Below are 17,077 nucleotides of genomic sequence, written 5' to 3'. Positions count from 1 at the left end.
AGTATTTTTATAAAATCCAAACAGTTGTGCACACATGGATTTCTATTTTCTACCAGCAGATTGAATCTCAGGCTAATTAGCCTTATAAAATGTTCATTGTCAATTGAAATTTTTAAAACAAGTTTTTAAATGTCTAATTAAATTGCATGTGAATGCTATCTGACGCAATGGGATATGCTCTTTGTTGTAATATTAAAAAAATGAGTGATTGAAAAAAATGAGGCTTGAATTTTAGCATATTATTTGGTTTCTCTTAAAATTTGAGGGCCTTTTTTGGCTCATTTTAGAGGAGGAAACTTTAAAAATATGAAAGGGATACATAATTATAAAGCTAATGTATGCATTTATTCATCAAAGCATAAAAGGGAATGTATATCATGGTCAACATTATAAAGATTTTTTTAATGAACCAGCTCTTCAACTCTCTTTTGGAAATTTTACATTGTGTAGATTATAAAATTCTATATTCATACATAGATTCTTTTGTGCAAGTGGCCATTATTAAAAATATTTTAAAAGCATTATGTTAATTCTTAATCACTAGTTATTTTTCATAGTCTGAAGAAATCAAAAGCATTGCTCATTGAATTAATGACAATAGAAACAATGGTGGCATTTTAGCTCCATTCAGACCACCCACACCTCGCTAAAAGAAAAAGTACAACCCGAACAAAGTAGTCATTATCCCAATCAAACACTGAACATGAGGTTCTATTAGTACTTATATAACTAACTCTAATTAAAACACCACGAAAACTGTACAATGAGATCACCGTTATTCTGAAATGATTTGGGAGGTTTGGGTTTCACTCTCTTAAAATTCTTAAAATCAAATGTATGTACTGAACATGTAGCTGGAAATCTGATCATAGTGTTATTTGAAAAATGTATTTTTTAATAGTTCTGTCTCATGTCATTGCTTGCCTAAATGTAAACTACTTCTAACATCTTTGAAAATCAAAATTGTGGGAGCTTATGTGGTTGAAAAGTACTCTTTAATGGATCGCTTGTTTTGTTTATTCTTGGTCTGAGGCAGAAGCATCTTGACATTTACATTGCTACTTTCCTGAGTTCAAGGATGCTAATAAAAAAATTGTCTTGGCTTCAATTAGCTTGAAATGGTCTTCTGAACTTCCACAAGGTCATTCCAGCAATCTCTGGAAGAACTTCGTTTACCATAAACCTGCCAATACATCTTTCATGAGGACACAAAGCCAGAGACACACTCATGCATATACAGGCATGTACATATACATATACTGTCCTTCAACTTACAAATGGGCTGTGCTCCCTAAACTACTGATTATGGCCATTGTTTTGAATTCAGAAGTATCTTGCCAAAGAAATAATATTATAAATATAGTGGCTTAGATGGCACCTATAGTCTACTTAATCAAGATGTAGCTGAAATACCATATATTTTTTAAAAGGACAATATTGGAGTACAATCAATAGTTTTCTTTTAATGATAATAATTAGCCTTTAATTCCTCTCTAATGGTGGTACTTGAGGATATTCACATTCTGAGAGTTCCATTTCTCTCTAGCAGCTGGCATTAGACACTGGTTCATGTTTGCCTCTTTCTCAATTCCCCATACCCTTCAAATCAATACAAATGCAGTGTGAATCTCTGATTCTCCTTCCCAGAGCCACACCAAATTTCCTATCCTTTGGTAAAATTCCCATATAATCTCATCTAACCACATTTAGTAGTGCAGCAATGTGTGTGTGTGTGTGTATGTGTGTGTGTACACAAATGGGGAGGAAGGGAAACTCTTATTAGCATTTGCTGTTTGACTGCCATCTCTTTAATTGTATAGAGAGACTAAGCATGGGATTTTATGCAGATAGTCTATCCCAATGTATAAATGTGAGGTCATGTTGATGTATTTTTCACTCATATTAGAGTTGCCTATTAATAGAAAACCTTTGCCAATTATATCTTTGATGAGAGCAATTTTGAAGTCTCATGGTTGTCTATTTGTACACTAAAGATTTAAACAAAGATCTTTCTATATCTGTGCAGTTTAGTCCAATCATCTTAAATAGAAGAGATGGCAATAATTAGTGCTCGCCCATTTTTAAGACTATGTGGCCTGGTATATGTTGAGTGAAGAAAGAAGATAATAAAGACACAACAGCACAACAGCAGCTTCAAGAACTCATGCCCTTAACCATTGCAATAATTTGTGACAAGGCTGGGAATCTTGCTGAAATTTGCTAAAACAAGCTAGGAAGAATGCATTTTAAGAAGACATAAATTTCAGTCACAAAATGGTTAGTGCTAAAATCTAAAAAGTGTTGCAAATGTCAAATCTTAAAACATGCGGGAGAATCTGCCCCAGAAGACAGTGATGCTTATAACAGAATTCCCTGAACACCTAAAGAAAGTGATTTGAGGGAAGCCTTTTCTATTGGAAAAGATTTGCCATTTAGAGCGCGTAGATTTATTTTGGAAACTAGTGCTATTTAGATATTTTATTTACTCTCTTTGAAACTGCATATTTAATTCCACACCCCCAAACTCTTCATTATCTGTGGGATACTGCAACCCTCTCAACTGGCAAGCAATTAGCAAATGTGTAATGAGGAAACAGTCTATATGTTGAAATTAAAAATGAAATACCTCACTGAAGTGATCCTGAGGAAAGAGAACTTGTTGCATCACTTAATTTTTAAATATTTCTCCATCGGTTAAGAGTGATATGGGGGGAGAGGCTTTGAAAATGAGAACACTATCAGAAGCTAAAGTAAAAACAGCAAAATAGTATAAAAATATTATTTTGTAATATTTGTATAGGACTTTATAAATTATCTTCTTATATTTTACTGTCATTTATTCTAATTTTATCCTAATATTAATAGTCCTTTAAGATTTTCTATTTTATAGATGAGAAACTGATGTTCAGACATGCTAATTATCTTGCTACAGATCATCCAAGGAGTAGAAGACAAATTTTCCTACTCCAATGTTTTCCCACTTTTAAAAATCCTGAGTCCAGTACTCCTCCTGCAATATCATTGTTACATGATCTTCTTAATTCTGAAAGCTCTTCTACTGTGGGCAAGTGAGATTCTGATAATATAATAAAAGGAAATTTTATTAAAAGCATATTGTATGACAAAATAGAAAAGACAATTCAACGGAGAAAGGATAGTCTTTTTAACAAACAATGCTTCAAAAACTGGACATCCCATATGCAAAAAAAAAAAAAAAATCTAGACAAAGACCTTATACTTTTCACCAAAATTAACTCAAAATGGATCATAGATCTACATGTAAAACACAAAACTATTTAACTCCTAGAAGATAAAAGGAGAAAATCTAGGCGACCTTGGGTTTGACAATGACTTTTAAAATACAACACAAAAAGCACAATACAAAAAAGAAAAATAGGTAAGCTGGATTTCATTAAAATTAAAAACATCTGCTTTATAAAAGACACTGTTAAGACAATGAAAAGACTAGCCATAGACTGGGAGAAAATCTTTTGCAAAACACATATCTAATAGAGAACTACTATCCAAAAAATAAAAAGAACTCTTAAAACTCAACAATAAGAAAACAACTCAATTTAAAAAATGGGCCAAATATCTGAACAGATATCTCATCAAGGAATATATACAGATGGAAAATAAGCATATGAAAATATGCTCAACATCATATGCCATTAGGGAATTGCAAATTCAAATGAGACATAAACATACATCTATGAGAATAGCTAAAATCCAAAACGCTGACAACAATAAATGCTGGTGAGGATATGGAGCAACAGAAAGTCTCATTCACTGTTGGTGGGAATGAAAAATGGTACAGCCACTTTGGAAGACAGTTTGGCAGCCTCTTATAAAGCTAAACATAGGTTTAGCATATATAGATCCAGCAATTGTGCTCTTTAGTATTTATCCAATTGAATTGAAATGTATGTCCACATAAAATCCTGCAAACAGATGTACATAGCAACTTTATTCACCACCGCCAAAACTTGAAAGCAACAAAAATGTCCTTCAGTAGATGAATGGATAAACAAACTGGTATAGCTACACAATGGAATATTATTCAGTGATAAAAAGAAATGAACATGCAGGAAATGTAATGAATATTGGCAAGTAAAAGAAGCCAATCTGAAAAGGTTGCATGCAGTACTATTCCAATTATATGACATTCTGGAAAAGGCAAAACTGTGGAGACAGTAAAAAAGATCAGTGGTTGCTAGAGGCTTTTTGGGGAGGGAGGGAGATGAATAGGTGGAACACAAGAAATTTTAGGGAAGTAAAACTATTCTGTATACTACTGTAATGGTGGATACCCATCATTACATATTTGTCAAAGCCCATAGAATGTAAAGCTTAAAGAGTAAACCCTAATATAAACTATGGACTTTAGTTAATAACAGTGTATCAATATTGGCTCATCAATTGGCTTGTCAAAATTGTTCATTGTAACAAATGTATTAATATATTATAGTAAAGAATGCATGGTTCACCAGGTCAGTCTCCTTCCTCTTATTTCACAGAATAGTAACTATAAGGAGTAAAAAGGAATTCAACAACAATACACAGATGCCGAGAGATCTCCTCTCCAGGCCCACTCAGTCCCCAATTGTGGTAGAGCTGTGCCTATTGGAATCACAGGAAAGGAAGGAGTGAGAGAGAAGGTTTAGAACTCTTAAGAGAATATATAATCCCCTCCCTACTCAGGGACGAGTCAAATTTTACATTGTTGGATCTGATAGTAGTGATATTTTTGTGGTGCTTTGTAATTTTCAGCATACTTTCATTTACATGGTCCCTGACCATAGATGTGGTTTCACTTGTTCCCCCCTGCCAATCAACCTCAGTATACTTGTGGGGCACCTGCAGCTTTTTAATTTATGCCATCACAGTCTATTACTGTGTTGCAATCTATTACTGTGTTCTCTCCCTCTCTCTTACTCAGGTTTAGAATAAGTCTCCTTGAAGATAGAGGTTATGGGGCTGAATAAAGTGAGTGTCCATTGAATCATCGTCTTAGAGATGGAAATGATTTTGGAAATTACCAACAGATTTTCATATAATGACATGGAAACACTGCATATCTTGCCTAACTGGCTGGAGAAATGGGACAGAGAGGAGGTTCTTTCCAATAGTCAACCTTTCTTTGCCCACCTAACCCCAGGGGAATCCTAAAAACAACCTGAAATAAGACTCTCACAGTCACTGAATCCCTAAATCAATCAATTCTTCCTTAACATCCTGTCCCAAATTGGCCCTTTGCTCTTCATTCCTGATAGCAACACGTCAAACCATGTTCTTAGCATCCTATGCCTTTCTTATCCCCAGAATCTTCCTGAAGTTTTCTGCTTTCTCCTGACTCCAGTGCACCTTGTCAGGAACACCACATAAATCTTTCTAAAAACACAAATGTCTACATGGCTTTTTCTGTGTGTGACAAATGAAGCCTATCCCTCTCAACAGAGCCTTTAAGGGACTCCACAATTTGATCCTACCTATCTTTCCATAACCATGAACCCAATAACCATTCAAATTATTCTACTTCTTCTTCCCCACTGTGCAGCACATCCCACAACAACCACTCCTTTGTGTCTTGTCTTCACGCTGTCCTCCTGGAAATGGTCCCTAATTTAATGGGCACACTACCACTCCCTCAAGCCCAGATAATTCTCTCTCTTTCCCTATGAAGTCTTTCCTGACTGCCACAGGATAATTCTTTATCTCTTAACTGAATCCCAAAAGCACTTCTTGGCAGTAGCATTTATCGGGTACTTTGCATTAGTAGTTTGCGCTTGTATTTGATTTGTGATTTATATATTTTACCTCTTGAATTAGAGATTAAGCTCCTTGTAGGTAGGGATCTTATTTTGCAGTTTTCAGCAGTTTTGCACAGAGCAATGTTCAATGAGGGTTTGTTTATAAGAATTGCAGTCAGCTTTAGATGTAACATCATAGGAATCAAAATCTTTGGATCATTTGGTGCGAAATTGTGGGGAAAATTCCTCTGCATGGTCCAAAAGTAATAATATATTTAATATTTAGTGGCACATTCATTGAGACAGTGTCATTTGGGACATGATTCAAATACCAAATGCAGCAGTTGGCTTTATACAGTAAATTTCTGTTACCAACTTTCTTAAAAGGCGAATCACTTTTGACTTCTTTCTTATATATTTGATGAGAACTCTCATAACACCAATGAGATTCTTATGTGAATAACATCTCCAAAGACTGTTCAACATAAAAAAATTGAGCCCTGTTCACTAAATGTTCTTGTACAATGTAACAATTTTATCTTTTCTATATATAATTGTAGTTATAAATAATCAATCCACTTTTCATTTTCTTAAACTGCACATCATCTTTTCACACCCAAATTTTGTACTTTGAACATCTTACCCCCAAAGGATTGAGAGTAAAATTCTATTGTAGTTTTGAAATAAAGTGGGATGGTTTGTCATATAGTTCATAAATGAAGTAAAAATTTGTAACAATTTTGAGATAATCTTCAGATACATCAAAATGAAATTACTTAATCTATTTACATTGCTTGACATATATAAACTAATAAAGCTAAGGAAAAAATGGCAGACATGTATCTCTTCAATAAAATAGTAATAATTTAGTAAAATGGCAAAATATTGAGCCAAAAGCTTTCATTCTAAAGTTTATTATGAGTTAGAACATTATCGTAATCAATATTTTGAAGCTTGCACAGCAAGAACACAAATATCCTGTGATCATATCACTAACAGGAAAAAGAATCATTTATTTAATCATTGTGTTGGGAACAGACAAATACTTACTTTTCCACTCAAAATATATAATAAAGTAAATTGAATTCATAAATATTATTGAAGGGATAATAAAAAGTTTATTAGATGCAGAACTCAGACCATAAAGGGTCTTCCATACCTAGTGCAAGTGACAAGAAAGGCAAATGGGAAAAGTTTATAATATCATAATATATAAATTATTTTTATTAATTTCTGATGTTTTCTTAAATCAGAAGTAAAGGAAATAGAATAATTTACTAAATATATTTTAGAAACATGATTTACCCACTTTAAAACTTAATGCTGGATTTAGTAATGTTTGATTATTCTCTTTAGCAGCTATTATATCTACCATCACTATATTTACTTAATGACCTTGTTCATTCTGTTTCCTCATTTCTATTACTAGAATCTACCTCATCAGAGAATATGTTTTTAATGTGAGGTGACTACAGGTGACTACTATGTCTCTGATGCTTAAAAGAATACATGGATCAATTAGTTTCAATTTAATGGTGAGTACATGTGATGTTTGTTTTTCCATTCTTGTGATACTTCACTTAGAAGAATGGGCTTCAGTTCCATCCAGGTGTACAAGAGGTATTAATTTACTATTTTTGTTTTATGGCTGAGTAATACTCCACAGTATACATATACCACATTTTATTAATCCACTCATGTATTGATGGGCACTTGGGTTGTTTCCACATTTTACAATTGTGAATTGTGCTGCTATAAACATTTGAATGCAGGTGTCATTTTTATAGAATGTCTTTTTTTCCTTTGGGTAAATACCCAGTAGTGGGATTGCTGGATCACATGGTAGTTCTACTTGTAGTTCTCTGAGGTGTCTCCATACTACTTTCCACAGAGGTTGTACTAGTTTGCAGTCCCACCAGCAGTGTATGAATGTTCCCATCTCTCCACATCCATGCCAACATTTGTTGCTTTGGGACTTTTTGAGAAAAAGCCATTCTCACTGGACTTAAGTGGTATCTCATTGTGGTTTTGATTTTCATTTCCCTGATGATTAGAGATGTTGAACATTTTTTCATGTGTTTGTTGGCCATTAGTCTATCTTCTTTTGAAAACTTTCTGTTCATGTCTTTTGCCCACTTTTTAGTGGGGTTGTGTGATTTTTTTCTTGCTGATTGCTTGAGTTCTTTATAGATTCTAGTTATCACCCCTTTATTGGATATAGAGCATGCAAATATTTTCTCCCATTCTGTAGGTGGTCTGTTCACTCTAATGATTATTTCCTTGGCTATGCAGAAGCTTTTTAATTTGATCAGATCTCATTTATTTATTTTTGTTGTTGCTGTTATATGCACATACGGAAATAACATTCATTGGAAACTAAGCAGGTGGGAGGGAGGAGGAGGGGATGGGTAAATTCACACCTAATTGGTACAATACACACTATCTGGGGGATGGTCACATTTATAACCTTAACTCAAATGGTACCAAAGCAATTTACATAACCAAAATGTTTGTACCCCCATAATATTCTGAAATTTAAAAAGAAGGAAATTAATCAGGAGAGTGGAAGGGAGGAGCAGAGGGGAATAAATCGACCTAATAGGTAATATGAAAACTATTTGGGGGACAAGCATACCTATAGCCATGACTCAAACATTACAAAAACAATCCATATAACCTAAAACATCTGTATCCACTTAACATTTTGAAATTTTTAAAAAAGTGGAAAAAAAATACATGGAGCATACAAAGTGTCTTAAAAAAATCTACTCTAGTAAATGAATATTTTTCAAAGTATTATAATACCGAATCATAGAGTTAAAAATATGTAAAATTTAGATTTCAAATGTGAATTTGAGTTTAAAATCATAAAGGAAAATCACCAAATATCAGATGTGGAAAAGGCCTTCTTACTAGGGTCATCTCATTTCATAGATGTAGACATTAAGAGATTATGTGACTTGTCAGGTCACAGAACTTTGGTAGTAAAAATCACCTTTAACCTCATGTAGTCCAAATATTCAGGTGTTTAGGGTTACTCAATCCATGTTTTAATATCTGCAGTGACAGTGCTTTCATTATCTTGTAAAAGCACATTAATCTTTTGAGAATGCTATTTGTTAGAACTTCTTTCTCATACCATTAGGATTTCTAGACTTATGCAACAGTTTGTTTGTCCTAGTTATATTCTTTGGTCAAACATAGTATGTCTAGTCCAGGGTTTATCATGAGAAAAGGCATGGGACAAACAGGTGTTTTTTCCTGTTTTGTGAAAGCAAGAGAATTGTTTTGCCCACAACTCTCATTCATAAAGGGCCAGAAATTTAGAATTTTACATTACATTAAAATTATATATACACATATATATGTATAAAATATGTATATATACACACTTATATATTAAATTATTACAGACATATAGACATTATAGATACATATATTATACAGAGAGGCATATGTATTTATATTTTGTATCTTGTAGAAGAATCAGTTAAAGAAAAACATTTAAAATATGTCATATTCTTTTCAACTCTATTTTCCCTTTGTTTATTTTCTACTATATCAGGAAATTCAAAAACAAAACCATGTTGTTCTTGCCTCATCTTCCAAGAGTCTAAATGTAGTCCCCCTTACATTACTAAATGTAATCCCCCCATATGATAATTGCTAAAATGTTTTCAGAAAGCACTCCATTGTGACTCTTCAACCAAATACCTCTAATTCCTCAGTTGTTTCAAGATGCATCTAAATTACACCCTCTCTTAAATATTAAACTTATTTAATTCTTTCATAAAATTTAGTGAATTAAACACAACAATCTAGATGTGATCTTACTAGGACAAACTAGCATGGGCCTGTCTCCTGATCCATTCGAGAAAGACATTTCTCTCAGTGCAACCTATAATTCCATTTGGTTTTTCATTAGCCAAATCACATTTGACTCATATTGAAATTAACGTAAAAAAAGCTTAGCCATTTTCTGTGTGCTACTGCTGAACCAAGTTTCCTTTATTCTATATTTATGCAGTTGAATTTTTCTTTGGGGGAGTGAGATGGTCCACTATTGTAGACAAAACTTCTGTACAGTTTCATTTTAAGCAGTGTTATGTTCACAGAAGGTACACATTCTGAAAATTAAACATAAAAATGTAATTAAGGGCAAAAATATAATTTTGAACAAAGTATCCTACCTATAAAAACCTGGTGGCACCTGCTGCACCAGGAAGCTTTTCTCCATGTCTTGCAGAATGTCATTCAGCATTCGGACGCGGACAGGAGCTCTCTCCTTGGGGTCATTAGCAGGTCGCATCTCATCTGACTGAAAGAGTTCAGCACTCTCCCGCAGGCGTGAGGCCAGCGCTAGCAGTTGACGAGTGTTGGGTTGATCACCTTGAGAAGACAAATGAGCCCATTTCAAAAGAAACATTCTTCAAGGAGCAAAATAAGCATTTTATAATTATGACTCTAAATTATAAGCCAGACAGACCACTGAAGACAGAGGAGATTTTCACTGACAGTTCTCTTCTTTCTGTCACTTGAAAAAAACAAGATATGTATTTGAATCTTACTAGGAAAAAGATTCAACATCAACTAAACTTTGATAATACATTTATTCTGCTCAAAGTATTCTGTCTAAACTTATTTTTTATATTCTACTAAATTCAGTTTACTGCTACTACTAATAAAAATGTTAAATATGTATAATACTTATTGTTGAGAGATTGCTATGTTCCAGGCACTATATAATAATGATTAACCTTGTATTGCCATGTCCATTTCATAGAAGCTGAGAATTAAGTAAGGTAAACCAATTGCCATAAGTCATCAAGCAAATAACAGGCCAGAATTAGCAGACTTGTCTTTCTGATTCAAAAATTCATGCTCACCATGGAGTATCCTGTATTTCAGAAAAAATAATGTAAATGGAGTTTTAAATTGTTTCTTCTGAGAACATGAAATATGTTACTGCTTGTTGTTATGTGTCTATGGGCTCTTTGTTATTTACTAGAAATTTCCTGTAATGTGAAGTTGAAATACATCTTTGACTCAGTACGCTGAAAACTATTCCAGGTAGTGTTTGTATTGTTTTGTTTTGCTTTTGAATAAATTTTTGCTTGTTTTTGTTTCTCTTCCATTTTTTGGTATAACTTACTGAAAGACATTCTGATATGGTCACAAAAGTTCCACAGGATATTTTTTTGACTAAGAAAAAGGCAATGTTAGTGTAGTGGTCCACCAGACCCTGGAGCTAGTCCACCTGAGTTCAAATCGCTGCTCTGCTGCTTTGTATCTGTGTGATATTGGTAAAGTGACTGAGCCTCCATGTCCTCATCTGTAAAATGAATATAATAATGGCACCTACTTCATAGATTTGTTATTAGTATTAAACGATTAATACTTGTAAAGTAGTCTGCTGCGGTGGCTCATGCCTGTAACCCTAGCACTCTGGGAGGCCGAGGTGAGTGGATTGTTTGATCTCAGGAGTTTGAGACCAGCCCGAGAGAGAGCAAGACCCAATCTCTACCAAAAATAGAAAGAAATTATATGGATAACTAAAAATATATATAGAAAAAATTAGCCAGGCATGGTGGCGCATGCCTGTAGTCCCAGCTACTCGGGAGGCTGAGGCAGTAGGATTGCTTGAGCCCAGGAGTTTGAGGTTGCTGTGAGTGAGGCTGATGCCATGGCACTCTAACCTGGGCAATAGGGTGAGACTCTGTCTCAAAAAAAAAAAAAAAAAACTTGTGAAGTATTTCCTTACAGGCAAGTGGTTCCCAGCTAATGCGATTTGAGACCTTGCTTAACAACTATTCTTTCATCATACCATGAGAGGGGGCATTCCCTCATCATCTTTTTCCACATACCCTACCACCAGAATCAGTCTTTAAGTGAGACAACATTTAGTGGTGTCATTCTCAGGAAACCAGGTACAACCGGCTCCCACAAGGTCAGCACATCACTACAGAAAATTACTCCAAGTCAAGGTAATGAATGAACATGGAGCTGGAAAATCTAAGTTGGCAGTTCTGAGAGGCTAGCCTTGAGACAGGCAGATGGAGGAATGACAGCCTTATGGGGTCTTCAGTGGGGACAGTCTTAGGCAAAAAGGAAAGATCACCAAAGGATAAAGTCCAAGAGTTCTCAGTTTTCCATTATGAAAATACAGATTCCCAGACCTGCTAAATCTCTCTAGGGGTAGAGCCCAAGGATCTTTATTTCAATATGCTACTCAGATTATTCTATACTTTTTAAAGTATAAGAAATACTATAGAAAGACAGTATGCTAAGAAACGAAAAACTAGGTTACATGGATGTATACCTACGCATTAAATGTGTCTGTCATCAAATTACCAAGCTATAATATAATGATCTTTATTGTTTCTCACCTTCATTTGATAAAGACTGTCTTACATATCAATTTCATTAGATCTCAGCACAGTGCTGATGCTCAATAAATTTTTACTAAATAAACAAAGCAGATTTAATAAAGTATGATTAGAGAAAAAAATCCAATAGCAAAAGAAAATTATGTAAAGTGATAAGTAACGTTATGAGGGCTACAAAGATATGCACAGGTAGGCTTACACAGAGTGTTCTTAGAAAGCATAATAATTTTTTCTGATTTCACATATCGACAAATCAAGTTAAAGATTGTGGTAGAAAAAGAAATAATGCTTGAAGCTAATATGTAGCTCTCTGGTCACTGAACTTCTTGTTTTTTAAATATTTTTAGAGATAGAGTCTCACGGTCGCCCAGGTTGGTGCAGAGTGGCATGAGCGTAGCTCACCACAGCCTCGAACTCCTGATCTCAAGCAATCTTCCTGCCTTGGCCTCCCAAAGTGCTAGGATTACAGGTGTGAGCCACTGACCCAGCCCTGAACTTAACAACATGAAAAAAATCAACTGTAGGAATTCACAAGGTTTTGGCATTTGATGTTTCCAAAGTGCATTCCACATTCATTAATTATCTTGCTTGACAAGAAGAGGTATTTTTGTTCATTTTGAAAATCTAGCCCTTAAATAACATATTCAATGCCATTTTATGAAAATATGGTTTATCTCAAATTATGATGGTTCTCCAAAGTTAATATATAGTGAACTTTGAGGGAATAACTTTACACAAGGAAAGAATAAGATGGATAAGGCACATTTAGATTACACTAGAATTGAAAGACTGAACAACAGAAAAAACGAGTTCGACATCCTTGAGAGTCTTCCATTTAAGAAAGAAAAATCTGTTCTGATCTAAAGTACACTACAGAATTGAACACATTACTACTGAATCAAGTGAGACAAATTGTACCATTCTACCTTATTTATCTTTAAATGAATTTATCTTTCATGGTAGTGCAGATGTAGAGAATTGACAGCTTTAGGAACTGGTTAGTTACAGAAAGGACCCTGATAGTGGAAACCTGCCACCCACAACAAACCATGTGCATTATTTCAAGGGTATGAGGTTAGAAATTGAAAAGTGGCTCTATTTTCAATGTTCATGCAATCATTTTGATATATAAATGACACTCCAAAGATTCCTATTAGCCATTTCTCTGCCAATTAGAGCTTGCTCATCCCTTTAAATAAGACCCAGAATGAAATGCTACCTTCTCTACTTAAGCTTTGTGACTCCAAATGATTGATCCTTCATGCTTCTTAGGATCCCTAGAATATCAGCTTTGTGAGAGAATAGATTTTTGGCTGTTTTGTTCACTGCCATTTCCCTAGCACCTAAAAGTGCCAGGCATCATCATTTAATCAATGAATGACTGAATTATGTATTTTTATCTCATAGCATCTGTAATATTTTTATCCAAATCTGTCTTGTCTCTCTTCTCTTCTTTACTGAAAAGAACCTCACAAGACCAGCAAATATGTTTTTATCTGTCTTTGTAACTTCAGTTTCTATTACTAGCACAGTATCTGTTCTATGGCAGTTATTTACCAAAAAAATTGTTGAGTGAATGTTGAATTATACGATAATGTCTTTTTTGAGATGCATTATTATATTAAACAATGTCTACAAAATCATTCAGGGAGATATTTGGTGCATAATGAGCATCAGCAAATACTATTTCCTTTACTTTCTTGCTTAAAATCAATTATAGTTGCAAACAAAAAAAATTAAGAAAAAAGGTTATTGTAGGGTAATAAGTTAAATTAAACTAAATTGTTAAAATATGCCCTACAAATAATCCAGAAAACATAAGGATATATAAAATTTTACCCAAGTTATAGAAAATATCAGAGAACAGAGGACTAATTGAGGCTGCTCACAGTTCAGGTTTAAAAAATAAGTCTATTTGACCAAAATAATTAACTGGAAACTAGAGACTTCTCTCATAGGGTTAATACAATTATTTTTAAGTTAAATACATGGAGTCCAAAGACAAGGACTTGATATCAAAAGATATATAAGAGCCTGTTCTACTTAATTACTATTAATGAATTCTTGAATAAGTTACTTAATACTACTGTTCTTCAGCTTCTTTGGAGGAAATAGTTACTTCACTTTCTAAGTGCATAAATTACCGTAAATGCAAGTTACTATTACTAGAGTACACAAACTAAACACAAGTTACTACTAACTCATTTTTAAAGGGCATGGAAAAAATATTGTAGCAGGTTTACAGATGAGTTTATTCTCAGAGATGTCATTCCATATCATGTTCCCAATCTGTGTCCCCAAATATTTCACACTCCTTCTCATATATGCTTTAATAAGGATTTTCAATTTTATTTTGCAGTGCCTATGAATTTAAAGCTATTTGTCTTTCTATTGGCTGGTGTCTCAAACCTCTGAAGAACAAGGAAAGGTATAATATAAAGGGTAAAGGTTTTAAACAGACAACTTTTAAAAATGAGTCTTTTATATCTTTGCTCCTGGTAAAAAGCCAACCATTAATAAATTTTTTATAGTACAGTAGAACATACTGCTTTATCATAAATATTGAAAATCAAGCTTAATATTATACAAAACAATTGAGAATGCCTACTGAAATTATCTTAATATTATTTAAGAGACAATTGAAATGTACTTCTAAATTTCAGAGTTTGTGTTTATTTTTTTCTATTCCCTTCATTTCAACGTTAAAAGCATTTATTCAGTAAGTACTTATTGAGCCCTATTTTGTGCATTATTCTGTAAAGTACTGAGAAAGAAGCAAAGACATATAAAATTAAATCTCTAATCTTAAAAAGTTCCTGATGTAGTTAGAAATGCATATAATACACCTAAATATACAATAAATGTCACATGAGATAAATGTTCGTGAAGATGACTTAAGAGTTCATTGTGTATAAAAATGTTCTGAGTAGAACCCATGGAAGAAGTAAAACTTTAGAGATAGATCACGGCATTGCCTAAGAATCAAGGACATCTCAAATGAGCTCTTAAAAATTCTGGCACTTTATCTACCCAAAGCACTTGAGTAAGAGTATTCCATTTGTAAACAACAATATTGATGTCTTCCCTTCCTCTTCCCTCAGTCCTCACCCTTCTAGAGGATGAATCTACTTCTAACCCAAACCTTTTCATTTTTCTAGATTGTTATGGAAAGAATCAAGGCAGATGTTCTAAGAAGCATTAATGGTTTTTTTGTTTGTTTGTTTTTATTTTTTTATTCTTATTTCAGCATATTGTGGGGGTACAAAAGTTTAGGTTATGTATGTTTCCCTTGCCCCCTCCACCCCCAGTCAGAGCTTCAAACATGTCCATCCCCTAGACGGTGCTCATCGCACTCATTATGTATGTATACACCCATCCCCTCCCCACCCACATCCGCCCGACACCCGATCGATGTAAGAAACAATGGTGATATAGCACCTCTTGTATTTTCCTGGAAAGAGTTGGAACCCATTCCACTAAGTGAAGTAACCCGAGAATGGAAAAATAAGCACCACATGTACTCATCATCAAATTGGTTTCACTGATCATCACCTAAGAGCACATTTAAGCATTAATGTTAATTGAAGAGGAGGAAGGAAGGAAGGAGGGAATGGAGAGAGAGAGGGTTGTTAGTCAATGGATATTGAAATGCATATTGAAATCTAGGCAGGACAATTCAGGAAAGATTCTAAGATACAGCAGAGAATACAAATCCCTACCACTCAGGTAATTTCCTGCCTTCTAGCTAACCATCATCCTGCATCATCCTCCCCTCAAGACAGTTCATGAGGCAGTGTGGTGTAACAGAAAGCATGGGGGCTTTGGAATCTGACAAATCTAGATTCAAGTCCTGTTTTAATAAATATATACACCTCGATAAGACACAAAACCCCTCTGACATTCAGTTTATGAATCTCTAAATTGGACTTAATCTCCAGCTCAGGTCATGGATGTAGAGTAAGGTAAAATATTACAACAAATGTAAGGCACTTAGCACCATGACTGGGGCTTGGTGGAGTGACTTCTAAAAGGCCAAAGTGCTTCCAGAAACTGTATTTCTCCTAAAAATCCTCAATGTAGGATCCACACACACCTTCCAGTGGTAGCTCAGAAGCTCAAAATTACTTTGTACGTGTCATATCTACTTAAGGACACTAAGATTTCTGAGTAAGACCATTAACTACAGTGCTGACTGCACCCACTGAATCTGTACATATTGTAACCTGTGAGTATCTGGGATCTACACAAACTACCTTTTACTTGAGGTACTTCAAAACTTGATAAGTGCTATGCTTTGAATGTTTACACCGTCGAAAACTCATATATTGAAATGTAATTGTAAAGTGAGGCCTTTAAGAGGTGCTTAGACCATGAGGGCTCTGTCCTCATGAGTGGGCTTAACACCTTTTAAAAAGGATTTTGGGGAGTGGGTTATCTCTCTTGGCTCTTCTGTTCTTCTGCCATGTGAGGAAAAGTGTTCCTCCCTTCCAGAGATGCAGCCATCCTGCAAGCAGAGGATGGGCCCTTAACAGACATCAAACCTAACACCTTGACCTTGAACTTTCCAACCTCCAAAACTGTGGGAAATACATTTTCATTGTTTATAAATTAGCTAGTCTGAGGTATTCTGTTATAGTAGCACAAAACACACTAAGACAATGAGTTTCAACTTGGCATAAACTCCTATGCATTAAGTCTGTTCTATAACTTCCTGGACAAATTTATAACTTTCGTATTTTAAAGAGTGATTTTATTGCCTACTATTGTGATCTCTTCAGAGTTTCACACTCCAAAGTCTTTTAAATGTTTTTGGTTTATTTCCATTTGTCTATCTTTTAGTTCTATTTTGTGGCTGTATTTTTAAAGACCCACTCAATTTTATTTTAAATGAAAAGAGAAATGTACTGGTCATACTCTAAAAGTACATTTTTGTATCAAACA

At 34.3% G+C, this 17,077-nt stretch overlaps 1 protein-coding gene across 3 annotated transcripts in view; it reads right to left on the bottom strand.

Moving 5' to 3' along the window:
• NAALADL2 (N-acetylated alpha-linked acidic dipeptidase like 2) overlaps positions 1–17,077 on the bottom strand; it is an 887,154-nt gene that overhangs the window by 32,271 nt on the left and 837,806 nt on the right. For all 3 annotated transcript variants that reach the window (XM_045539692.1, XM_045539695.1, XM_045539693.1), the window contains one exon: positions 9,941–10,139. In XM_045539692.1, the coding sequence (XP_045395648.1) occupies positions 9,941–10,139 (199 nt within the window). The remainder of the gene's footprint in view (positions 1–9,940; positions 10,140–17,077) is intronic.

Source organism: Lemur catta, chromosome 1, assembly GCF_020740605.2.
Source record: "Lemur catta isolate mLemCat1 chromosome 1, mLemCat1.pri, whole genome shotgun sequence".
Taxonomy (NCBI): Eukaryota; Metazoa; Chordata; class Mammalia; order Primates; family Lemuridae; genus Lemur; species Lemur catta.
Note: the sequence above shows the minus strand (reverse complement) of the source record. Positions and strands in the feature narration are given on the sequence as shown.